General features: G+C 40.7%; 1 protein-coding gene across 1 annotated transcript; it reads left to right on the top strand.

The window, feature by feature from the left end:
• The first annotated feature begins 19,292 nt into the window (after positions 1–19,292).
• Positions 19,293–20,236, top strand: LOC122439224 (olfactory receptor 2M2-like). Its single transcript, XM_043464316.1, has one exon. The coding sequence runs from the start codon at positions 19,301–19,303 to the stop codon at positions 20,234–20,236; it is 936 nt and encodes a 311-aa protein (XP_043320251.1). The 5' UTR covers positions 19,293–19,300.
• The last annotated feature ends 6,512 nt before the right edge of the window (positions 20,237–26,748 follow it).

Genomic DNA, 26,748 nt, shown 5'->3' with positions numbered 1-26,748 from the left:
TAAACACAGTGAGGACTTTCACAAAAAGACAGAAGTATAACAAAGTTCCAAACAGAAATCACAGAGCTGAAGAATACAACTGAGGTGAAAAATATACTGGAGGGTTTCAACAGCAGATATCCAATCTGAAGCATCTAGAAGCAGAAGAGAGGGAACAATGGCCAGGAAGCCCAGTAAGTGGAACTCACACAAACAAAGTAGCAAAAACAAACAAACAAAGAATTTAAAAGAGCAAAGAGAGCTTAAGGTACCTATGGGACAACATGAAGCGGAACAATGTTTGCGTTATAGAGATTCTAGGAGGATAAAAGAAAGGAACAGAAAAATTATTTGAAGAAATAATGGCAGAAAAAATTTTAACCTGGGGAAGAAAAATCCATATCCAGGAAGACTCAATCAGTTTAGTCTCTCAGTCATGTCCAGCTCTTTGGAACCCCATGGACTGACTGCAGCACCCCAGTCTTCCCTGTTAATCACCAACTCCCAGAGCCTACTCAAACTCATGTCCATTGCATCGGTGATGGCATCCAACCATCTTATCCTCTGTCGTCCCCTTCTTCTCCTGCCTTCAATCTTCCCCAGGATCAGGGTCTTTTCCAGTGAGTCAGTTCTTTGCATCAGGTGGCCAAAATATTGGAGTTTCAGCTTCAACATCAGTCCTTCCAATGTACACAGGACTGATTTCCTTTAGGATGGACTGGTTGGATCTCCATGCAGTCCAAGGGACTCTCAAGAGTCTTCTCCAACATCACAGTTCAAAAGCATCAATTCTTCGGCGTTCAGCTTTCTTTATAGCCCAGCTCTCACATCCATACATGACTACTGGAAAAACCATAGCCTTGACTAGATGGACCTTTGTTGGAAAGTAACGTCTCTGCTTTTTAATATGCTGTCTAGATTGGTCATAGCTTTTCTTCCAAGAAAGAAGTGTCTTTTAATTTCATGGCTGCAGTCACTACCTGCAGTGATTTTGGAGCCCCAAAAATAAAGTCTCTCACTGTTTCCATTGTTTACCCATCTATTTGCCATGAAATGATGCCAGGAAGACTAGAGAGTTCCAAATAAAATGAACACAAAAAGATCCTCACAGAAACGTATTGCAATTAAAATGTCAAAAGATAACAAAAGCATAAACTGTTAAAAGTGAGAGAAAAACAACTTGTCATGTACAGTAGAAATCCCATAAGACTATCACATTTTTCAGCTGAATATTTGCAGGCCAAAAAGGATAGGCAAGATATAGCCAAAGTGCTGAGAGCGAAATACTTCAAACCAAGAACACTTTACCCACCAAGGTTATCATTCACAATTGAAAGAGAGATAAAGAGTTTTCCAAACAAGCAAAGCCTAAAGGATTTCACTACCACTAAATTAGCCTTTTAAGAAATGTTAAAGGGACTTCTGTAAGCTGTAAAGAAAAGATGATAAGTCATAACAGTAAAACATAAAATTAAAATCTCACTTGTGAAGGAAAATACATAAGGGCAGTAGACTGATTAGGGCTTCCCAGGTGGAGCAGTGGTAAAGAATCCACTGGCCAAGGCAGGAGTCACCAGAGATGGTCCAATCCCTGGGTCGAGAAGATCCCCTGGAGGAGGAAATAGACCCAGCCCAGTATTTTTGTATGAAAAATTCCATGGAAGGGGAGCCTGGTGGGGTATAGTCCATGGGGTCACAAGGAGTCGGACACAACTGAGAAAAGGGCAACAGGATGAGATGGTTGGATGGCATCACTGACTCAATGAACATGAGTTTGAGCAAACTCCAGGAAATAGTGAAGGGCAGGGAAGCCTGGTGTGGTGTGCTGCAGTTCATAGGGTCACATAGAGTTGGAAACAACTTAGCAACTGAACAACTACAACAGAGGGGCATCGAGAATGCATCTACAAATGGAACGATTCTCACAGAGCACCTGCTGCACATTATCAGAGGCCTCAGACACCTAAGAAGACAAGAAAAGATCCTCATGAAACCAGGTGAGATGAAAGAGATAAAAGGAAAAAAAGAGGAAGCAGGAAGGGACCTGTGCCCCTATGGAAGAGTGTGACTAAAGGTGAAGAGACATTTCTGTACCCAAAGAACATCTTTACTGTTGGAGAGATCAGCCGGGACAGAAAGAGAGCTTCCAGAGCCCAGAGGAGAGTGCAGAAACCAGTCTGTGTCGGGCAAAACAGAGTGAGACCTACACAGATGGTCCATGCCACAGGCCTTGTGTATCCCAGCCTGAGACATGTGTCTGCTGGCACGGACAGAGGCTGAGTGCTAGAACATGGAGTTTGGAGAGCAGGTCCAGGGAGAGGACTGTTGTTGGCTGTGCAGAGACAGCCTGAGGGGATGGGATGAGGAACTCCACAATTGGAAATGTTCCTGGAGGAAGCCTAGAAAACCACAGAAGTAAAGTGCCATTGTTGAGTAAGCACAAAAGGTGGGAGAGGCATTACAATCTCTCTCCCCTTGTGCAGGTCCCTGCCTCCTCAGACTAGAATAGGTTCCCATCAGAGGGGTTTCATGCATCCAAATCAGTAACTACCTCCCCGCCTTCCCTCCTGGTGAGTAGGTGTGTCCAAGTCACCTCCACCCCCTTTTGCCTGAGCAGGGACCAGATGCCTGTAGGTGACCCATACACAGAGCGGGGGCTAAAACCAAAGCCGAGTGCCAGGGGCTGTGTGACTAAGGAAGAAGAGCTGAAATCTCTCCTTACATCTGTGCAAAGTGGGATTAAACCCCTGAAACTGGCTGAGTATACTCAGTGCTTGCAAAACATCCAAACCCACCACAAGTGCTCCCACAGCGGAGACATGTCTAGTTCTAGCAGATGTGGACTTTGTGGACATTTACACGTGAGGGTTGGGCCAGTGAAAATGCTGAGCAGTCCCATTAGCACCCACAGCTGGTAAAGAGCCACAATTGCTACAATTCTGAGATCTGACTTCTGTGGATCTATGCTGGTGGCCTGGTGAAAACAATGCCTGAGAGACACCAGGGCCAATAGCCAGCACACCCATGGTTAAGGTAGAGACAAGAGCAGTGTCAAAAAAGGAGTAATTCGTGAGCACGCACAGTGGGTGACAGGTGACGCGACAGAGCATGCTCACAGGTCAACAGTTCCGGAGGAGAAATACTCAGTGGCTTTTCTCCCAGTTGGAGTGCTCCAATCCCATCTGCCTCACACCACAGATCAGAAATACAGGTAAGAAACAGGTCTGGTTAGGGGCCTAGAGAGCAGACCTCATTCCTGACAGAGGAGTGAAAGTCACAGAGCCAAGGGGAGACCTCATTCAATTTTCAAGGCAGGGTGAGGTCACCACATCAGTCAAACCCCATAACAAGGAAGTAATGGCTGACATACATTGAGGAAAGAGGTGGCAAACATTCATGCTGAAAATAGCCCTTGAACCCCACCTCAAATTTAACCCACATAGGCTATACCAGGGCATTCCTATGTAAAAATAGCCCTCCAAGATAGCCTGGGTGTGTGGCATGTAGAAGAAGAATTCCCAGATAATTTAGCCTTGAGGGCCAGTGAGACTTGACTTTAGGAGTGCCATAGGACTGGGGAAAACAGAGATTTAACTCTTGGAGGATGCACACAATTTCTCGTGTGTGGTAGGACCCGACACAAAGCAGTATCTCCATAGTCTACTGCTAAATCACTTCAGTCGCGTCTGACTGTGCAACCCCATAGACGGCAGCCCACCAGGCTCCCCCGTCCCTGGGATTCTCCAGGCAAGAACACTGGAGTGGGTTGCCATTTCCTTCTCCAATGCACGAAAGTGGAAAGGGAAAGTGAAGTCGCTCAGTCGGGTCCAACTCTTAGCGACCCCATGGACTATAGCCTACCAGGCTCCTCCATCCATGGGATTTTCCAGGCAAGAGTACTGGAGTGGGTTGCCATTTCCTTCTCTATAGAAACCTGGACTAAATCTACCTAGGGGTCTTGGTGAATTTTCTGGGATGGCAGGGGTTGGGTATAGCTCATCATGGGAGCAAGGACACAGGTAGTAAAGGCCCCAGGGAATATTAACCATTGTGAGCTTTCCTGGAGGTCCCCATAATGGCACCAAGATGGGCCTTGGTCTCGGGAACACTTGCTTCTCACACTGAGCACAGCAAGTTCATTCCCTCTGGCAGGTCCATCATCTCCTGCTCTCTGGTCTGTCCCAAGAGACCTCCCAGGTCCCTGTTACTGTGTGGAGTTGCTCCAATATAACATCTTAGCCGGGAGCACCCCTACCCAACAGCCTGCCTACTCCAGTGCTAGAATACCTTAGAGCAAACCACCAGCATGACAGAAATACAGGCACACTCATCGGCAGACAGGCTGACTAAAGTCATACTAAACTCACAGCTGCCTGACAGGTCATGCCCACTGGAGGGACCAGACCCAGCTCCATCCACCAGATGGCAGGCACCGTCCTTCTCACCAGGAAGTCTGCATGAGCCACTGGAACAACCTCATCCACCAGGGGGCAGACACCAGAAGCGAGAAGAACTACAGTCATGCAGCGTGCAGAAAGGAGACCACACACAAACACAGTTAGACAAAATGAGATGATAGAGGAATATGTTGCAATGGAAGGAGCAAAATAAAAGCCTACAAAAATAACTAAATGAAGAAGAGATAGGCAATCTACCTGAAAAAGAATTCAGAGTAATGATAGCACAGATGATCCAAAATCTTGGAATATATTTAAATGGTCTATAAATAAAGTTTTTCAGTGGCTAAAACATCCCATTAAACTGCACTTAATATTAAAATCTTAAATTGCTTGACTAACGGTGTGACTTCAGATAAATCAATTCACCTCCTTGCACCTGCATTTCCATAATTTTTAATATTTCTTAGCAAGTTACAGGAAAATCCTTTTTTACTTATGAAAAAAACAGCATCCTTACTGAAAAATACTAATTCAAATGTTAATCTTGTTGTGGAAGTGGGGTGTGATCTTTACAATAAATAGCATTTTTTAAACAGAAGTTTATGGAATAATTAATCACAAGGATCACAATGAGAATGTTAGGATTTATTCTTGTTAATTATCATTTTCAGTGATGTCCAATATTCTACAGAATGGATTTAACTCTAATTTAGTTACTCTGCCCCATTGCTTAATGTTGTATTTACTGTTGTGCCTTATTGTGTCTGAACTATAATGAGAGTATGCTTATTTTTTTTTCATTTTTGCCAAATATTTCCCTAGCATAATTTTTAAAATGGATATATAGGGCAAAAACTCAAATTTTAATAAACCTATATAATTATTTCTGATTGTGCTCCAATGGAAGTGAATCTTGCGGGCCATTTAGTAGAAACCGTCCAAGTTTTCTGAAGAACTCATTCTATAACCTTAAATATATGTACATGCTTGTAATAAACATACACACACAAACAATGAGCAAATAATGTGTGATGTTAACAGGGTGACAGATGAGGAAGATCCAGGACCCCATTCACCCATGAAAATACTAAATAAGCAGCATTGGAACCAAAGTAGTTTCTGAGAACCAGAAGAAAGTTAGAAAGCAAAACAACCAAATAAATGCCTGAAAATAAACCACATAAAGTGGTAGGAAATTTTATGGTGTTTATGCTCACCATTTCCCTATCCTGTCCCAAGTATGGCACAGTACACCCAGAAAGACCCTGATTCCAAGTTCCTTCATTGGGAGAGAAGGAAAAGAGCAGCACTTCCTTACAATTTCCTCACTTGTTGGAAGACAACCTGAAGGACTGATTTCTCTCTTGGCTGACTGCAAATGCTGACAGGTATGGTGGCATAGATATCAGGTTGCAGGGAATGCAGAAACAGGGACATCTGGGATGAGAAATTAAGAACAGAGGAACATAACTGAAAATCTAAGGTCATAATAAGTGACATCAGTAATATGTGATATGTGACATCAGTTACATAAGGTAGGGAGAGAGAGTATAAAAGGCCAGACATATTGCATGCAATAAAAGTTAATTTGTTTTTTAACTTAGAATGTTAAGTGTTAGGATGTTATATGCATACTCATGCTGCTGCTGCTGCTGCTAAATCACTTCAATCGTGACCGACTCTGTGCGACCCCATAGACGGCAACCCACCAGGCTTCCCTGTCCCTGGGATTCTGCAGGCAAGAACACTGGAGTGGGTTGCCATTTTCTTCTCCAATGCATGAAAGTGAAAAGTGAAAGTGAAGTCTCTCAGTTGTGTCCAACTCTTAGCGACCCCGTGGACCGCAGCCTACCAGGTTCCTCCATCCATGGGATTTTCCAGGCAAGAGTACTGGAGTGGGATGCCATTGCCTTCTCTGACGCATCCTCATAAAAACCACCAAATATCTAAATATACAAAAATATACCAAAAAAAAGAATACACAAAAAAAAAGTAAATTAAAACATGTCACTATAGAAAAAGTCAACTAAACTTAAAGACAGTCAGGTAGGAAAGAAGAGGTAAAAAGGAAAGCTATAAGATATATAGATAACAAATGACAACATAGTAATAACACGGTCTTAGCTATAATTAATTTCATTAAAAGGAACTATATTAAAATCCTCAATCAAAAGGAGTAGATTAAGAAAGTGGATTTTTAAAAAGGCAGAGAGAGATCAAGATGGTGGAATAAGAGGATGTGGAGCTCAACACTTTCCACAAACATCAAAAATACACATACATATGAAGCAATTCTCATGGAAAGCCATATGGAAACTGGCAGGAAGACTCCTACACAACCAAGGTTGTAAGAAAGATCCACAAGTAATTGGGTAGGACAGGAAGAAAAGTACTGGGTTGGGAATTGTGCCCCTAGGAAGGGACTAAATGGAAAAGGGCACAGGTGGACATTTTCCATGGGGAGTGAGAAAGTTGTGTCACAGACTGGGTGTCCCAGTCCTGGGGTCCTACACATAGGAGACAAGCCATCCCATGTCTGCTTGAAGAACAACTGGGACAGATACAAAGGCTGGAGAAGCCTAGATTCAACTCATGAGGAGTATGCAGGTGCTGTCTTGCCTCTAGGCAAGGGGCTGGCAGGATGCAAAGAGGTCTTCACTAGAAGCTGCCTTGCCACACTACCCAGTCTGAGTCAAGCAAACATTCAGGCACCACTCAATTCATGCCACAGCTTGGCACTGGAACTAGGGTGGACAGGACCTGGGAAAAGACTTTGTCAAGGGGCACAGAGGGGATCTGGGAGCCCAGGGTGAAGCCCAGGTGGGGCAACAGTAGCCATTGTTGGAGCTTATTCAAATAATGCCCCCAAAGCAGCCACACTTCTGACTAGTGTGGCTGCTGGATTACCCATGACTGTTGTGCTATGTGCTCCAACCCAAGCAGAGCAAACACTCCAGCCCCACCTGAGGCAGGAAAGACAGGGCCAGACCCAAAGCCAGCCTCCTCATTCATAGGCATTGGGCAGGAGGCAAAGACGCCTCCTGGCTTTGCACTTAATGAGGGCATACGGCATAGAGGAATAGCATCCAAAACAAACTTTTTAGCATCTGAGCAAGAAACTAACTTTAAAAACTATGGAACATGCGCAAATAAAAATGCATAAACTGCTGATGATTGAATGAAAAACAGAGGCAGACCACCACAGCTTCCCCATTTTTGTGGTCAAGATTTCCCAGCCCAACACATGTGCACAGGTTGGTCTCAAGTCACCCTCTAGTAACGTTGCTCACATTGTAATATCATTAGCACTGCAATTATAACTCCCTTCCCCCATGAGTTTCACTTAGGTATTTGGAATGGTTCCTTGTGCAAGTCCAAATAAGGAATTGTAGATGACATGATCATAGGGGAGGTTGATCATAATCACCCTCATGGGGTGACTATGGGGTTAATCTCCTGGGGTTTAGATGAGGGTGACTATCTCAACCCCTGAAGATTAACCCCTTATTAACAGCCTAAGCTACCTCTGTTGAATACCTCTCATCCACCTCTCGTTGCTCTTCATCTTCAAGTAGGTAGATTTTGCTTCTGACCTAAATAAACTGCTTCTTGCAAGCCATCTTCCAATAAACTCTGATCTTGGTCTCTTCGAAGAATTCTTTCTTCAAAAAAGATAAGAACTGAGGTCCTCTCACCACTGCAGTCATATCCACGCCACACAAGAATTAGCACTGGATCTAGAGCAGCCACAACAGGTAAAAGAGGTGACGGTGGGCTGTGACTGAGTGAAGCTGCACGCACCTACACAAGTAGTGCATCAGATCTCTGTAAGCACGTGAGTTCCACGTACTTCAGCACCCTCCTCCTTTGGGGCAAAGGACCCAGTAGAGAGAGAAGGAAAAACACACAAAGAAAACACAGTCAACTCAAGCCCAACACACGGAGCTTCTGTTCCAGCAACTGGAGAGCAGACACTACTCCCAAAAGGGTGGTGATTGCTGCTAAGCAGAGAGGAAGTTCTCCCACACGCCCTGCACAAGTTCTAATTTCTCCATCATCAGCCATACATCTACCAAGGTGATAACCATCACCACACTCTCGGGAAAGTCATGACTAGAATCCATATCAAACCTAGCCTTCCCACTAAAGGTGTCGGGCAAACATTCTACATAGGAAGGCTCCCACATAAGAACACCCCTTCAAGATCACAATAAGCAACTATTTCTCCTAAATTCATAGAGACAGAGAAAGTTGAGTAAAACGAAAAGCCAGTTACTTTTTTATTTTCAATCAAAAGTGCAAGACAAAAGTCATGAAAATAATGAAACAATAAGCAATGTAACAGGGAAAGAATTTTATTTGATTGGTAATAAAAAATATTAACTGAACCAGGAGAGAGAATTGATCTAAACACTGACCATTTTAACAAGGACCTAGAAAGTATAAAGAAGACCCAACTACAATTATAAAAGGCACATGTACCCAAATTTTCATTGCAGCATTATTTACAGTAGCCAGGACACAGAAGCAACCTGCTGCTGCTGCTAAGTCGCTTCAGTCGTGTCCAACTCTGTGTAACCCCATAGACGACAGCCCACCAGGCTCCACCATCCCTGGGATTCTCCAGGTAAGAGTACTGAAGTGGGTTGCCAACCTAGATGTCCATCAACAGATGAATAGATAAAGAATATGTAGTACATATATTCAGTGCAATATTACTCAGCCATTAAAAAGGAATGAATTTGAGTCAGTTCTAGTGAGGTGGATAAACCTACAGCCTGTTATACAGAGTGAAGTAAGTCAGAAAGAGAAAAACAAATGTCATATATTAACACATAATATGAAATCTAGAAAATGGCATTGATGAATGTATTTGCAGGGAAGGAATGGAAAAGCTATAGAGAACAGACTTGTGGACACAGTGGAGGAAGGAGAGAGTGGAACAAATGGAGAAAGTAGCATTGATATATATACAATGATGTGTAAAACAGACAGCTGGTAAGAAGTTGCTATATAACACAGGGAGCCCAGTCTAGCACTCTGTGATGACCTTAGAGGGTTGGGATGAGGGGAGAGCAAGGAAGCTCAAGAGTATGAGCTGAGTCATGTTGTTGTATGTCATAAACCGAAACAACATCATAAAGCAATTTTCTTCCAGTTAAATATACAGCCACTGGGAATTTTCTGTATAATTCAGGAAACTCAAACCAGGGCTCTGTGACAATTTCGAGGGGTGGGATGTGGGAGAGAGGTTCAAAAGGGAGGAGACATATGTACATCTATGGCTGATTCATGTTGACCTATGGCAGAAACCAACAAAATATTGTAAAGCAATTATCCTTCAATTAAAAATTGAAAATATAAAATGAATAATTTAAAAAAAGACAGAATTACCAATGAAAATTTAAAAATTAAAAAGAGCCAAGCAAAAATAGATAATTCAACATCTGAGATAAAAAGCACTCTAGAAGCAATGAATAGAAAACTAAATGACATAGAAGAACACACAAGTGATATGTAAGTAGATTAATGGAAATCACCTCATTAGAGCAGCAGACAGAGGAACAAATTTTTAAAAATGAAACCAATATATGTGATCTATGTAATAACATTAAACATGCCAACATTCAGATCAGAGATCCCTGAAAGAGAAGAGAAAGAAGGGTATTGAAAATGTATTTGAAGAAATTATGGCTGAAAACTTCCTAAACCTAAAGAAGCAATCAGATATCCAAATACAGGAAGCACAGAGAATTCCAAATAAGATGAACCTAAACAGCACATCAAGACATATAATAATTAAGATGGCAAAAGTTAAAAGTAAAAAGAGTTTTCTGAAGGCAGAAAGAGAAAAGCAAAGAGTCACATACAAGGAAATCCCCATAAGGCTATCAGTTGATTTCTCTGCAGAAACTATGAAGACCAGAAAAGAGTGACATGACATAGTCAAAGTGCTAAAAGAAACAAAAAAAAAAAGAAAAAACCACAAAAATCTGAAATTTGGATACTCTACTCAGCAAGATTACCATTTAGGAGAAGAGATAAATAACTTCTCAGACAAGCAAAAACTAAAAGAATTCAGTAATAGTAAAACTATCCTAAAAGAAATGTCAATGAACTAAATCCTCCAATCAAAAGATGTAGGGTGGTTGATTGGATTAAAAAAAAACCTTCAATAGACCACAGGAGACTCTTTTCAGGGCAAAAAAATAAACACAGAGGCTGGAAGGTAGGGGATGGAAAAAGATATATCATACAAACAGAAATGACAAGAAAGTGGGAATAGAAATATTCATATCAGACAAAACGAACTTTAAAACAAAGATTACAACAAAAGACAAAAAAAGGTATTATAAAATATCTTGATAAAAGGATCCATGCAAGAAACGAACACGGCACTCATTAACATATACACACCCAATACAGGATCACATAAACACATGAAGCAAACACTAAGAGACATTAATCGAGAAATTGATGGTAATATCATAATAGTAGAAGACTAACACCTCACTGACATCAGTGGACAGACCCAGATGGAAAATCAACAAGACAACAGTGAGTGGTCTTAAAATGATGCAATTGAACCTAACCAGCTGCTGTTAGCTGACATCTACAGAACATAGAACATTGATTTCAAAAACAGCAGAATACACACTCGTTTCAAGTATATATGGAAACTTCTCTAAGATAGATCATAAATTATATGCCAATAAATTGGGCAGCTTAGAAGAAATGCACAAATTTCAAGAAATATTCAGTTTGTCAAGACTGAGTTAAGATACAGACAATATGAACAGACTGATTATTAGTGAAATTGAGCTTGTATTTAAAAATATTAAATAAATGACAACATAAACCTCCAAGCAAGCAGAAGTCTAGGACTGAAAGGCTTTACAGAGAAATTCTACTAAGTGTATAAAAAAGAACTATACCTATCCTGCTCAAGCTATTACAAAATACTGAAGAGAGAATAGTCCTAAATTCATTCTACAAGGCCACCATTACCCTTATACCTGAACCAGACAAAGTACTAGTATTACCAAAAACAAAAATAGAAAATTATAGGACAGTATCTTTGATGAATACAAATGCAAAAATTCTATAAAATTCCTAGAGGAAAACATAGGCAAAACACTCTCTGACATAAATCACAGCAGGATCCCTTATGACCCACCTCCCAGACTAATGGAAATATAAGCAAAAATAAACAAACGGGACCTAATTAAACTTAAAAGCTTTTGCACAACAAAGGAAACTATAAGAAAGGTGAAAGAACAGCCTTCAGAATGGGAGAAAATAATAGCAAACAAAGCAACTGACAAAGAATTAATCTCAGAAATATATAAGCAGCTCCTGCAGCTCAATTCCAGAAAAATATATGACCCAATCAAAAAATGGGCCAAAGAAGACATACAGATGGCTAACAAACACATGAAAAGATGCTCAACATCACTCACTATCAGAGAAATACAAATCAGAACCACAGTGAGGGACCATCTCACTCTGGTCAGAATGGCTGCTATCAAAAAGTCTACAAACAATAAATGCTGGAGAGGGTGTGGAAAAAACGGAACCCTCTTACACTGTTGGTGTGAATACAAACTAGTACAGCCACTATGTAGAACAGTGTGGAGATTCCTTAAAAAACTGGAAATAGAGCTGCCATATAACCCAGCAATCCCACTGCTGAGCATACACACTGTGGAAGCCAGAATTGAAAGAGACACGTGTACCCCAATGTTCATTGCAGCACCGTCTACAATAACTAGGACATGGAAGCAACCTAGATGTCCATTGGCAGACGAATGGATAAGAAAGCTGTTGTACATATACATGATGGAATATTACTCAGCTATTAAAAAGAATGCATTTGAATCAGTTCTAATGAGGTGGATGAAACTGGAGCCTGTTATACAGAGTGAAGTAAGTCAGAACAAAAAACACTAATACAGTATATTAATGCATACATATGGAATTTAGAAAGATGGTAACAATGACCATGTATGAGAGACAGCAAAAGAGACACAGATGTAAAGAACAGACTTTTGGACTCTGTGGGAGAAGGCGAGGGTGGGATGATATAAGAGAATAGCATTGAAACATGTCTATTACCATATGTGAAATAGATCACCAGTCCAGGTTCAATGCATGAGACAGGGTACTCAGGGCTGGTCCACTGGGATGACCCAGAGGGATGGGATGGGGAGGGAGGGGGGAAGGGGTTCAGCATGGAGAACACATGTATACCCATAGCTGATTCATGTCAATGTATGGCAAAAACCACTACAGTATTGTAAAGTAATTAGCCCCCAATTACAATTAATTAATTAATTTTTTTAATTCTCAAAATATTAGCAAACCAAATCCAACAATACATTAAAAGGATCAATACCATGTCAAGTTGAATTCATTCCAGGGTCACACAATGGTTCAATATAAACAAATTAAATCTATGTGATACACCACATCAACAAAAGGACAAAAACCACATGATTACCTCAAAAATACAAAAACAGCACTTGACAAAAGTTAACATTCATGATAAAAACTCACATGAAAGTGGGTATATACAGGTCATTGTTATTGTTCAGTCGCCAAGTCGTGTCTGACTCTCTGTGACCCCATGAACTGCAGCACACCAAGTTTCCTTGTCTTTCGCTATCTCCCTGAGTTTGCTCAAACTCATGTCCATTGAGTCAGTTATGCCACCCAACCATCTCATCCTCTGTCACCCTCTTCTCCTCTTGCCCTCAATTTTTCCCAGCATCAGGGTCTTTTCCAGTGAATCGGCACTTTGCGTCATGTGGCCAAAGTATTGGAGCTTCAGCATCAGTCCTTCCAATGAATATTCAGGGTTGATAGCCTTTAGGATGGACTGGTTTGATATCCTTGCTGTTCAAGGGACTCTCAAGAGTCTTCTCCAGCACTACAGTTCAAAAGCATTAATTCTTCAGTGCTCAGCTTTCTTTATGGTCCAAATCTCACATCCATACATGACCACTGGAGAAACCATAGCTTTGACTTTATGGACCTTTGTCAGCAAAGTGATGCCTCTGCTTTTTAACATGCCATCTCAGTTTGTCAAAGCTTTTATTTCAAGGAGCAAGCATCTTTTAATTTCATGGCTGCAGTGACCTTCTGCAGTGATTTTGGAACCCAAGAAAATAAAATCTGTCCCTGTTTCTACTTTTTCCCCATCTATTTGCAATGAAGTGATAGAAGGGGTCATATGCCAATATAATAAAAGCCATTTGTGACAAACCCACAGTTAACATAATAAACTTTGAAAACTGAAATCTTTCCTAATAAATATAGGAACAAGACAAAGATGCTCACTCTCACCACTTTTCTTTAACATAGTGTTGGAACTCGTAGCCACAGAAATCAGATAAGGAAGACAAATAAATGTTATTCAAATTGGAAACAAAGAGATAAAACTGTCACTGGATGCAGATGCCATGATACTTTATATAGAGAACCCTAAAGAACTAATCAAGGAATTCAGTAAAGTCGCATGATGTGAGATCAAAATACAAAATTCTGTTGTGTTCCTATATAATAATAATGAAATATCAGAAAGAGAAAGTTTTTTAAAAATCCCATTTAAAGTTGCATGAAAAAAAGCAACCCTAAGAACACAGTTAATCAAATAAATAGAAGACTTATACTCTGAAAACTGAAACATTAATGAAGGAAATTCAAGATGATTCAAAGAAATTGAATGATATCTAATGGTCTTGTGGGCTGCCGTCTACGGGGTCACACAGAGTTGGACACGACTGACGTGACTTAGCAGCAGCAGCAACAATGGTCTTGAATTGGAAGACATAATATTGTTAAAATGATCATACCATTCAAAGCTCAGAAAAGAAAATACAATGCTCAAAACAGAAAAAAAAAAAATATCTGCAAGTCATTTATCTGACAAGGTGTTGTTTTAGTATACATCGTAAAACAGAATACCATAAACTTGGTGACTTATAAAGAACAAAGATTTATTCCTCACAGTTCTGCTGTCGCTGCCGCTGCCGCTGCTACTAAGTCGCTTCAGTCATGTCCGACCCTGTGCGACCCCATAGACAGCAGCTCATCAGGCTCTGCGGTCCCTGGGATTCTCCAGACAAGAACACTGGAGTGGGTTGCCATTTCCTTCTCCAATGAGTGAAAATGAAGTCGCTAAGTCATGTCCAACTCTTGGCGACCCCATGGACTGCAGCCTACCAGGCTCCTCCGTCCATTGGCCTGTCTAGGCAAGAGTACTGAAGTGGGTTGCCATTGCCTTCTCCAGCCTCACAGTTCTGAAAGCTAGGAATTCCAAGACAGATGGATGCCTGATATATGCAAGGTGTAAATGTCACAATTCTTTAGGGAAACTAAAATTAAACCACAATTAGATGCTAGTTCACACCAATTACAATGACCATGGTAAAACACACACACAAACACACACTTATGCACACACTGAAAATAAATGCTGGCAAGATTGTGGAGAAATTGAAATACTGTGCATTTCTTTTGGGAATATAAAATGGTCCAGCTGCTGTAGAACATAGTATAGAAATTCTTCAAAAAATTAAACATAGAATTACCATATGAGCCAGAAATTTTACTTCTGGATATGTATCCAAAAGAAGTGAAGGCAGAAACTCAAGCAGATATTTGTACACCTTCTATTTTTCCTGTGTGCATTCTAAAGTCTCTCCTAACTGATCAGACAGTTACTCTGGAATCTGGAAGAAATTCAAGTAACTCTCAGGGAATAGAATTAATTAAAGTTTTATGGCAGATTCCCCAATGGCTAAGACCTGAGGGAGTCCCCAAAGCAGTTACATAATGGCAGACATTGATTTCATCAGGCATTTCCCCTGACAGATGCACTGTCTTGTACTTATTTCTCGTGTCCTGGCAGATCACAGCCCACTGCAATGTGTCCTCCATTGGTTGGGCTGTGTTTTCCTCCATGAAGATCAAGCCAATCACATGGATGAATCTAAACACAAAGAATAGATCTAATTCCCTTGGGGTAAGCCAATTTTTCCAAGGTCAGTGATGACTGAGCGTAGGAGGTTTATCTATTGCCTGGTATGTTGGGACTAATAATCTGATGTTTGCCCAGCATGATGTAAAGTCAATGTCCAGGTCATTTCTTCAAGGTGCATTAACTATACCTCCCTTCAGCAGTTAACAAATGTTTCATCTTCACCAGCCCTGAAATCTACAGTTAGGGAATCCTAGACACATAATCTGAGTAGGGCCAGTGGTTTTAGATGGAAGAAGTGAAGAGCTGAATTGAGGCTAGTGGCCTTACCTGTAAGCAGGGCCTGGGCTGAAGACAAGCATTGGGGGTAACAGAGAAAGGGCCACTGGGCCATGTCCTTTTACTCTTCCTCCATCTCCCTCCTTCAACATCACCCCAGATGCTGCATTCCTGATGTGGTTCTCAGTTAAGGTGAGACAGGGGAACAGGATTGTCTATGTGTGGTCCTGGGTACACTGGGGGCTGAAGAGGTTGAACAGCCCGAACAGGAGGGACAAAGGAGGGAAGAGCATGGCTATGGTAGTCATCCACAGGTAAGAGACTGCACATGGACTCTGGGAGTACTTGCTCCAAATCAAGGCTCTGTGCTGTTTATCATTTGATCTTAGGCATGTGAGGTAATGTCTATGCTGGAATCTCCTATTTGCAAAATAACATCTAGCACACTGGGAGAGCAATTAGTAAGTGCAAAGTAGTTAAAACTGTGGCCTGCTCATAGTTAAGACTTAAGTCACATTTACTATCACTGTTTCAGCTCTTATTATCTGTCTTGTGTGTTGGCCTTTGTTCCTGTCCAGGAATTTATTTGAAAATTTAAAATTAATTATTTCAATGGAAAAGAATCTGCCTGCCAACGCGGGAGACACAAGAGATGTAGGTTCAATCCCTGGATCAGGAAGATCCCCTGGGGTAGGAAATTGCAACCCACTCGAGTACTCTTGCCTGGAAAACTCCATGGACAGAGAAGCCTGGTGGCCTACTGTCCATGGAATCACAAAGAATCGGACAAGACTGAGCACATACACACATTTATTCTTTTCAAGTTTTGGTAAAAAACAGTATAATTCTGGCATCATCTTGTTCGTGAAGGGAATCAGGCTAGATGAAACCCGAACCATCCAAGTCAAAAGAAAATCAGCCTCCAAGGAAGATTAGATAGCAGACCCTCCTCGTGCATTCCAGTATCCACCAATCATGCCTCATTTAATGCCAATTTATGCTTATGTTCTGAGAAAATAAGAGTAAATTTCCTCATAGATGGCCCTCCACATTTAACCACTCAAGAAGAAAGTAACACATTGTTACTTACATAAGACAATTCTGTTGGGATTCCCAGGAGACATTAATCCTAATGGGTTTCGTTGTATGCTTCTTTGTCTCCCCCTTCCCTCTTCCTTTCTTATCTTCGTTCCACTATATTAAGTAGTCTTGTGTGCCAGGCACTATGTTTTAACAGTGAAGGTTAAGAAAATTAATGAGGAAGTCAAATGTCTCACAAACTGGGGACAAGTAGCAGACATATGAACAAATAACCAAAATGCCTATTATTCAAATGTAAAAAGTTTTTATGAGAACCCTGATAGTAAATGTGTTGATGAATAGTGCCAAAACTGCATCAGTCATTTAAGACTGCCTCTCTACCTAAGATGGAGAAGGAAATGGCAACCCAGTCCAGTGTTCTTGCCTAGAGAATCCTGTGGACAGAGGAGCCTGGTGGGCTGCTGTCTATAGCGTCGCACAGAGTCGGACATGACTGAAGCAACTTAGCAGCAGCAGCAGCTCTACCTGAGAACTGCAATACCAGTTGGTGTTTAAGATTCAAAGGCAAGTTTTTATTTTAAAAACATCCTCTGTAGAGGACTCAAAAGCTTTTTCCCACATCAGCATATAATGTACTTTGAAAGTGGAATTGATCTTAGAGGGAATTAACTCATCAACTCCCACTCTAGAGACAGAAATGTCTCATCCAAATCCTGAAGGCTAGAGAGACATAGCGAGAATGAATGTCTCTGAAGAGAAGCATTGTACAAAGAACTGACTGTTGGCACCCAAGAATAGCCTGTGAGGTCAGGGAAGGGAAGGACAGAGATGGGAAAAAATACAAGAGACCAGCCCTTCACATCTCTATTTCATCATCCCAGGTTTGTGAAGAAGTCCAAAAGTTAGGTTTTCCATTTCATCTCATATTATCTATGGAAAGCTCCAAATTTACAATCAGAGTCATGAGAGCATAAATTCACTCATCCAAATGGTTCTGAATACATACAAGAGGCCTTCCATGTGGTCAAAATTTACCCAATTTTATGAACTGAATTTTTTTTTTACCTAGTCCTCTAGATATCTTGAAATTTATAAATCTTGAGTTGCAAACTTATGTATCTTTATCAAACATATTTTTAAAAAGAGTGATGTGTCTAGAGCTAAGATAAGAAGTGGTGGAGGCTGAACCAAATTAGAAAGTGTAGGGCCCTTTAAAGGTGGTCAAATTACATCTTAAGATGCACTGGTCAAACAATTCATCAGTATATCAGCGTGATATGCTTTTGAGCCACCTGTGTGCCCAATTCAAAACAGTGCATTTAATTAGAAAATTTGTTCAGTTTTCCTTTATTAAATATGATTAAGAATATCTAACAAGGTGGCTCAGATGGTGAAGAATCTGCCTGCAATGCAGGAAACCCGGGTTTGATCCCTGAGTCAAGAAGATCCCCTGGAGAAGAGAATGGCAACCCACTTCAGTATTTATTTTTTTATTTTTTTTTTATTTTTTTTTTTTTTGGCCCTAAGCTCAGCACTCCAGTATTTTTGCCTGAAGAATTCCATGGACAGAGGAGCCTGGCTGGCTACAGTTCACGGGGTCACAAAGAAAGGAACATGACTGAGCAATTTATACTTTCACTGTGCTTGAAGCGATTACCTGTGAAGGCTATTTACCCTTACTTTGAAGAAGATATTTCTGAAACTATGTGAGTGCAGATGGGCTTAAAACACTTCCTATTTTTCCACAGAGAAACATTTTCACATCTCGTTTAAGTAAATTGACAAATGCCATTCTCTTATGTGCAAAGCATGTGAGAATGCTGAGGTTACTATGACCTTTCAAATTTAAATAAAATTGACTCAAATGTATATGCAAAAGGAAGCCCTAGCAAGCCCTAGCATCTCCTCAAATGTCTATAGACTCCTGTGATTGAAGGTTTAGAAAGCAGCTGAGTACCTCCAGTTCTGAATTGTGGCTTCTGTCTTTCATTCATTACCTGATTTATGTTGTCAATCCATGCATGCATTTCCTTCTTGTTTCACAACAGCCCTTGCTAGATACTACTCCTGCCCTGTTCTTTCACTTCACAGATGCCTCCAACAAAAAGCTACTTGCATAACAGACTGCCCTAAGTTTAAGGACAATAAAAGATGCTTAAATACCAGAAGCACACCCACATAACAATATTAACATGAATCATATGCTTTCTTATTATTTTAAAAATATTTGGCTCTCCTAACCCTGGGGATTTCTCACCGGTCAGTATCCTTTAAAGAATCCAGTTAGTTCTTTTTGACCCACCTCCTCTGATCTGTTCATGTTGATATCAACCACAAATTCATGTTAGTGGTGCAGCCAAAGTTTTTAGATATTCCATCCTTCAGCCGCTCATAACCAAGGGTATTTTCCTGAAAAGAGAGCTTCTTTTCTAATAAGATACCTTTAACCCAGCTGTTAAATATTTTTTATCTTTTTTCTTTCTTTGCACTGAAGGATCTTCAAAGAGAGTGTTTTCAATAAAGTCATAACAAAAATAAAAGGTAGGCAGGGCTTCAACAGAATTGCACTTTTAAAATTTGTTTCCTCTATACCCTCTAGTTCTAGTCTGGAGATTGGAACATGGATGGAAAGAATGAAACCTTGACTGATTTCTTTCTCCTGGGACTTTTCCCAGAGCTGCAGTATATCAGCGTCCTCATCAGCTCCATTCTTCTGGTCTACATCATTGCCTTCACTGGCAATGCCATCTTAATCCTCTTGATTTTGGTGGACTCCCACCTCCACACCCCCATGTATATACTGCTCAGCCATCTCTCTCTCATTGACTTGGCCTTAATTTCTACCACAGTTCCAAAAATGGCTATCAACTTTTTCTCTGGGAAGAAAAACATCTCAAAAGTTGCCTGTGGCACCCAGATTTTCTTTTTCTTTGCCCTCGGGGGTGGTGAGTGTCTCCTTTTAACCCTTATGTCTTATGACCGCTATGTGGCCATTTGCAACCCCCTGAGATACACAGTCATCATGAACCCAAGAGTCTGCCTGCAGATGGTTCTAGTATCCTGGGGTGGAGGTGCCCTAAATTCCCTCTTCAATACCATCTACACCATGCATTTCCCCTTCTGTGGATCCAGGGTGATCCACCACTTCTTCTGTGAGATGCCTGCTGTCCTAAAGCTCTCTTGTGAAGACACTTCCCTCTATGAGATGGCGGTGTCTGTCATCTGCATTGTATTTGTTCTTCTTCCATTAGGGCTCATCATGGCTTCCTACATGCTCATCTTCCTCACAGTCCTCCATATGAATTCACCAGAGGGCAGGAGGAAAGCCCTGACTGTATGCTCCTCTCATTTGGCTGTAGTGAGCCTCTACTATGGGCCGGCCATGATCATCTACATGACTCCCCACTCCTTTCACACTTCAGAGCAGGATGAAATACTCTCCATGATTAATACCATCTTCACCCCCATGCTCAACCCTCTCATTTACAGTCTGAGGAACAAGGAGGTACTGGGTGCTCTGAGAAAAGCAATGAACAGAAGATTCATTTTGAGTTAGAAAGTCTATCTTCATTCTGTAAATAGTCTGCCACATCTACAGAAACTCTGGAACCACAAAATAGATGACAAGCCACATCTCTATACTTACAGTATCTAAGAGGTAAATATTTATCCCTTAAAGTATTTCCTATACTTTGGCTCATAACTTGGCAGAACAAATCTGAGAATATGGATACCTGGGCATGACCCTGGCGTGGATATTTGACAACTGTATGAAAAGCTATATAAAGAAATTCTCTTATTTGTGCCAATTAAGGAATTCATTCAGCCTTGATGGTAATTTCCAGATCTAAAAGGTCCCTGATCCTATTCTAAGATTCTGTGACACTGTTGGAGGATGCATCAGTTTCAATATCTTGTTCATACTCTTTTGACAGTAAATTTTGAAGTTCATACTCCAAAAATGGGCATAAGGATGCTTGTTTAGTAGTAAATATTGAAATTTTACAATATCAAGTCACTCTGGGCTTTTTAGTGATCCAGTCCAATTTTTGGTAGATGTGTGAATTCCTGCAAAATGGTCTGTGGCCTATTCATTCCTGAGAAGATTCTCAAAAGTAAAACTAGGAATGACAGATTTTTGAGCCAACCCATGCTAAGAACTAGTCATGAGAATGTGCTTCTCATATTGCCAGATTTCCTGGGAGATTGTAGCCCAGCCTTTTGTTTCTATAGAACAGAAAACTAATAAAAGAATTTGTCCAAGTTTGAAGAACAATACTTTATGAGAAAGCAGATGTGAAAAGGGACGCAAAGAGCAGGGAGTAGGCTGCTGCCACACTTGCCATTCACAGCAGTGAGCTATTGGTATTTCTAAGTCAGGGTTATTGCCTACTCAAAGAATAACCTCCAATGGATTCTGAGATAGAGACACTCCATGAGTGCAATTAGTCAAACAAGTACGTTCAAATGAAATATAAATTAAAAGAATTACTAGACTCATTTTATGGAGAACAAAACAGAGGTATTTAATGGACTACATTTCTTGGGTTTCTTCTGATGGTCACACATTATAGATATGCTAAATTCTGGGTTCTCATAGTTTAATGAAAGATACTAGAGTCTCCACAAGGATAATATATTTAGGTTCCTTCCTCTTCATTTTATCTTCTTGCTTGGTTAGTGTTCTCCACAAATCTAGTGGTTAACAAGTATTACCATATGAAGTTAGAAATGGATTTTATTTCTCAAACTAAATATGATGAGGTAAAACCATATCACTTGTAGTGAACCTCAGAGCTCAGTTTTACTTTTTGTTTTAATGAATGGGGGAGGTGGAGAAGGAGAGAATGAGAAGCTGGAGGATTGTTCTCATTTTTAATTTTGTTGTTCAGTAGCTAGGTTGTGTCCAACTCTTTGCAACCTATGAACTGCAGCACGCCAGGCTTCCTGTCCTTTACTATCTCACAGAGTTTGCTCAAACTCATGTCCATTGAGTCAGTGATCCCGTCCAACTATCTTATCCTCTGTCACCCCCTTCTCCTCTTGCTTTCAATCTATCCCAGCAGGGTCTTTTCTAATGAGTTAGCTCTTCCCATCACATGGCCAAAGTATTGGAGCTTCAGCTTCAACATCAATTCTTCCATTGAATATTCAGGGTTGATATCCTTTAGGATTGACTGGTTTAATCTCCTTGCTGTCCAAGGGACTCTCAGGAGTCACCACCAGCATCACAGTTTGAAAGCATCAATTCTTTGGCTCTCAGACTTCTTTATGGTCTAACTCTCACATCCATACAAGAGTTCTGGAAAAATCATAGCTTACATGAACCAAGAAATTCCAGATGTTCAAGCTGGATTTAGAAAAGGCAGAGGAACCAGAGATCAAATTACCAACATCCTTTGGGTCATAGAAAAAGCAAAAGAATTCCAGAAAAACATCTACTTCTTCTTCACTGGCTATGCTAAAGCCTTTGACTGTGTGGATAACAGCTAACTGTGGAAAATTCTTAAAGAGATAGGAATACCAGACCACCTTACTTGCCTCCTGAGAAATCTGTATGCAGGTCAAGAAGCAAGTTAGAACCAGACATGGCACAGTATACTGGTTCCAAATTGGGAAAGGAGTATGTCAAGGCTGTATATTGTCACCTTGCTTATTTAACTTATATCCAAAGTACATCATGCACAGACTGGATGAAGCACAAGCTGGAATCAAAATTGCAGGGAGAAATATCAATAACCTCAGATACGCAGATGACACCACCCTTATGGCAGAAAGTGAAGAAGAACTAAAGAGCCTCTTGATGAAAGTGAAAGAGGAGAGTGAAAAAGCTGGCTTAAAACTCAACGTTCAAAAAGCAAAGATCACAGCGTCCATTCCCATCACTTAATGGCAAATAGATGGGGATACAATGAAAACTGACAGATTTTCTCTTCTTGGGCTCCAAATTCACTACAGATGTTGACTGCAGCCATAAGATCAAAAGATGCTTGCTCCTTGGAAGTAAAGCTATGACCAACCTAGACAGCATATTAAAAAGCAGAGACATTATTTTACCGACAAAGTTTCATATAGTCAAAACTATAGTTTTTCCAGTCATGTACGGATGTGACAGTTGGACTATAAAGAAAGTTGAGTGCCAAAGAACTTATGCTTTTGAACTGTGGTGTTGGAGAAGACTCTTGAGAGTCCCTTGGACAGCAAGGAGATCAAACCAGTCAATCCTAAAGGAAATCAACCCTGAATATTCATTGGAAGGACTGATGCTGAAGCTGAAGCTCCAATACTTTGGCCACCTGATCCGAAGAACTGACTCTTTGGAAAAGACCCTGATGCTGGGAAAAATTGAAGGGAGGAGGAGAAGGGGATGACAGGGGATGAGATGGCTGGATGGCATCACTGACTCGATGAACATGAGTTTGAGCAAGCTCTGGGAGTTGGTGATGGACAGGGAAGCCTGACGTGCTGCAGTCCATGGGGTTACAAAGAGTCGGGCATGACTGAGAGACTGAACTGAACCAAACTTAACTGTATGGACCTTTGTCAGCAAAGTGATGTCTCTGCTTTTTAATATGCTATCCAAGTTTGTCATAGCTTTTCTTCCAAGGAACAAACATCTTTTAATTTCATGGCTGCAGTCACAATCTACAGTGATTTGGGAGCCCAAGAAAATGAAATCTATCACTGTTTCCACTTTTTTCCCATCATTTTGCCTCAAAGTGATGTGACCAGGGGCTTCCCTGGTAGCTCAGCTGGCAAAGAATCTGCCTGCCATGGAGGAGACCCCTGCTTGATTTCTGGGTAGGGAAGATCCCATGGAGAAGGGATAGGCTATCCCATCCAGTATTCTTGGGCTTCTCTGGTGGCCCAGATGGTAAAGAATCTACCTGCAATTCAGGACACCTGGGTTCAATCCCCAGTTTGGGAAGATCTCTTGGAGGAGGGCATGTCAACCCACTCCAGTATTGTTGCCTGGAGAATCCCCATGGACAGAGGAGCCTGGTGGGCTACAGTCCATGAGGTCACAAACAGTTGACATGACTGAGTGACTAAGCACAACACAGATGGGACCAGATGCCATGATCTTAATTTTCTGAATGTTGAGTTATATATGTATGTGTGTGTACATATATATATTTGGCTGCATCAGATCTTAGTGGGATCATCATTGGGGTGTGTGGACTCAGCAGCTGTGGCCCGAGAGGCTTAGTTGCCCTACAGCACATGGGATCGTAGTTCCCCAACCAGGGATCGAACCCACTTCCACTACATTGGAAGGAAGAGTCTTAACCACTGGACCACCAGGGAAGTCCCCCGAATGTTGAGTTTTAAGCCAGCTTTTTCAGTCTCCTCCTTCACCTTCATCAAGAAGCTCTTTAAGTTCCTCTTCGCTTTCTACCACTAATGTGGTATCATCGGCATATCTGAGCTTGTTGATATTTCTCCTGGCAATCTTGATTCCAGGAGATTGTGCTTCATCCAGTCTGGCATTTCACATGATGTACTCTGGATATAAATTAAATAAGCAAGGTGACAATATACAGCCTTTCCCAATTGGGAACCACTCCATTCTTCCATGTCCAGTTCCAACTGTTGCTTCTTGACCTACATACAAATTTCTCAGGAGGCAAGTAAGGTGGTCTGGTATTCCCATCTCTTTAAGAATTGTCCACAGTTTATTGTGATCCACACAGTCAAAGGTTTTAGCATAGCTAATGAAGCAGAAGTTGGTGTTTTTCTGGAATTCCCTTGCTTTTTCTATGACCCAGCAGTTGTTGGTAATTTGATCTCTGGTTCCTCTGTCTTTTCTAAATCTACCTTGTATACCTGGAAGTTCTCAGTTCATGTACTGTTGAAGCCAACTTGAAGGATTTTGAGCATTACCTTGGTACATGTAAAATGAGTGCAACTGGAAAAACTGACCTTTTCCAGTGCTGAGGTCACTGGTGAGTTTTCCAAATTGGCTGGCATATTGAGTGTAGCACTTTAACAGCATCATTTTTGGATTTTTTAATAGTGAGTCTTTAAATCAGTCCTTTACTTTAAAATGTGTGCTGCTGACTATAGCTAGACGTGACTAAGAGAAGGAGGGATTCTGCAGAAGCCACTACTACTCTTAGTTAAGAGTCAATGAAGAATGTCTTGTGTGTGAGCTCAGTTGCTCAGTCATGTCCAACTCTTTGCAACCCCCAGACTGTATCTTGCCAGGCTACTCCATCCATGGGATTTTTCAAGCAAGAATACTGGAGTGGGTAGCCATTTTCTCCTCCAAGGTATCTTCCCCACCCAGGGACCAAAACTACCTCTCCTGTGTCTGTTACGTTGCAGGTGGATTCTTTACTCACTGAGCCATCAGGGAAGTCCCCCAAAAGTCTATCAGAAAGGCAATCACCAAGAGGTCAATTAGCTTGAGTAATGACAACTGAATTGTAATACTCCTCATGGCAATAATCTATCACAATGATTATAATCAGAATTTGTAACCATCACCAACCCTCACATTTGTGCAGTGCTCTGCACATTTCAAAAACTTTACCTGGTCTCTAAGAACTATTTTTGAAAACATGAGTAAGCAGATTCTCGTTAATAGTTATTGTTTTAAAAAAAAAAATTGTAACCTACCAAGTATGAGATTTAGTTGTTTAGTCCTTGAACTTTTACTAATTAAATTGGAAACATCACACAATTAGTCTCTGTGGGCCTCATTCCCATCACAAATGCCAACAAGGATATCTTTTGGTAACATTCCCAAGTTCCAAGTTTTGTTATTTGATAGTGAAGTTATAAAAACCAAAATGCAAATTAAAATATATAATATATTATATCCATCAAGGCAGAGCATTTGATGTCAGGGAACTTTCTGCCAAATGCTAAAACAAGTCATAGAGTAAGCCTGACAGGATGCAAATTCTGCATTAGAATACAAATATCAGCTTGCAATTTGGTATAACACTCACTCACGTAATTACCTGAACTATTACAATTAAATTCTGCTCCTCCCAGCTCCTGGCCATACAAAGATAGTCGAGAACAGGATGGGATACTAAAGAAAAAGATAGGTTCATATGAGTTGCTTTTTATTTTTATTTTTGAAAGGTTGGCACAAGAAACCTGGTTCATGAGAGTTAGGAAAGAAATAGCTGAGATAAGTACAAGCACATATTCTGAGGAGAGATATGCAGGTCTTGCTCCCTTACACATCACTGCAGAGCCTCTCAGATGCTCAGGAGATCACCACTATACTGTGAACCAGACAACATATCTAACAGTCACTTATTTAACGTTTTTCCCATTTTAAAGAATTTGTGAATTGACTTTTATGAACTTATAAGTAGTCATGATGTTGCACACTGGGAGTGCTAGTGGTTCTCTGTTTATTTATAGTATTTTGCTCCAGCCAATCCCACAAACTACATATTTGATAATAAATTAAGATGGAGATCTGGGCATATTTTTACTAATGAAGTTACTTACAGATAACTTTCAAGAAACTTATTACCTAACAGAAGAATTAAGTGCATCAGAGTAGCACCATGAAAGCCTGGGGAGTGGCCTCCCATGAAAGCAGGATTTGAGATACTATGTCTTTCAGAGATTCTGATTCAGTGATTATAGATGTCCTTCCTAGAAACATCAATTTTTATTCCAAGAAAAATTAACCATAAATATAGTTAAAACATACACTATTGACTTCCATATAAGTATTGAAGGTGCTCCAGACTTTGGATTTCAGTGAGAGTTATAAATCACTACAAGATCTGTGGCCATTGATATGATCACATTATGTATACAGAATGAATAAATCAGTTTTTCCAAACTACTGTGAAAATGACAGTCATTTCCTATCAAAGGACATAGGCATTTAATGTGTGTTATTGGATGTCACTTTACATTTCTGTGCCTCAGTTTCATATTCAAATATAATTTTACTAAGAGATATAAAACAATGAGCTCTGTTGAGCAAAATGGTGGAGTAGACAGCTTCAAACTTCTCTCTCTCCAGAGCAACATCAAAATCGCAATCAAAAGCCATGAGAATCAACGTTGTAAGAACTCTGGAAAATAATA

Source organism: Cervus canadensis, chromosome 4, assembly GCF_019320065.1.
Source record: "Cervus canadensis isolate Bull #8, Minnesota chromosome 4, ASM1932006v1, whole genome shotgun sequence".
NCBI classification, from domain to species: domain Eukaryota; kingdom Metazoa; phylum Chordata; class Mammalia; order Artiodactyla; family Cervidae; genus Cervus; species Cervus canadensis.
The sequence above is the reverse complement of the archived record's forward strand: the minus strand, read 5'-3'. Positions and strand labels throughout refer to the sequence as shown.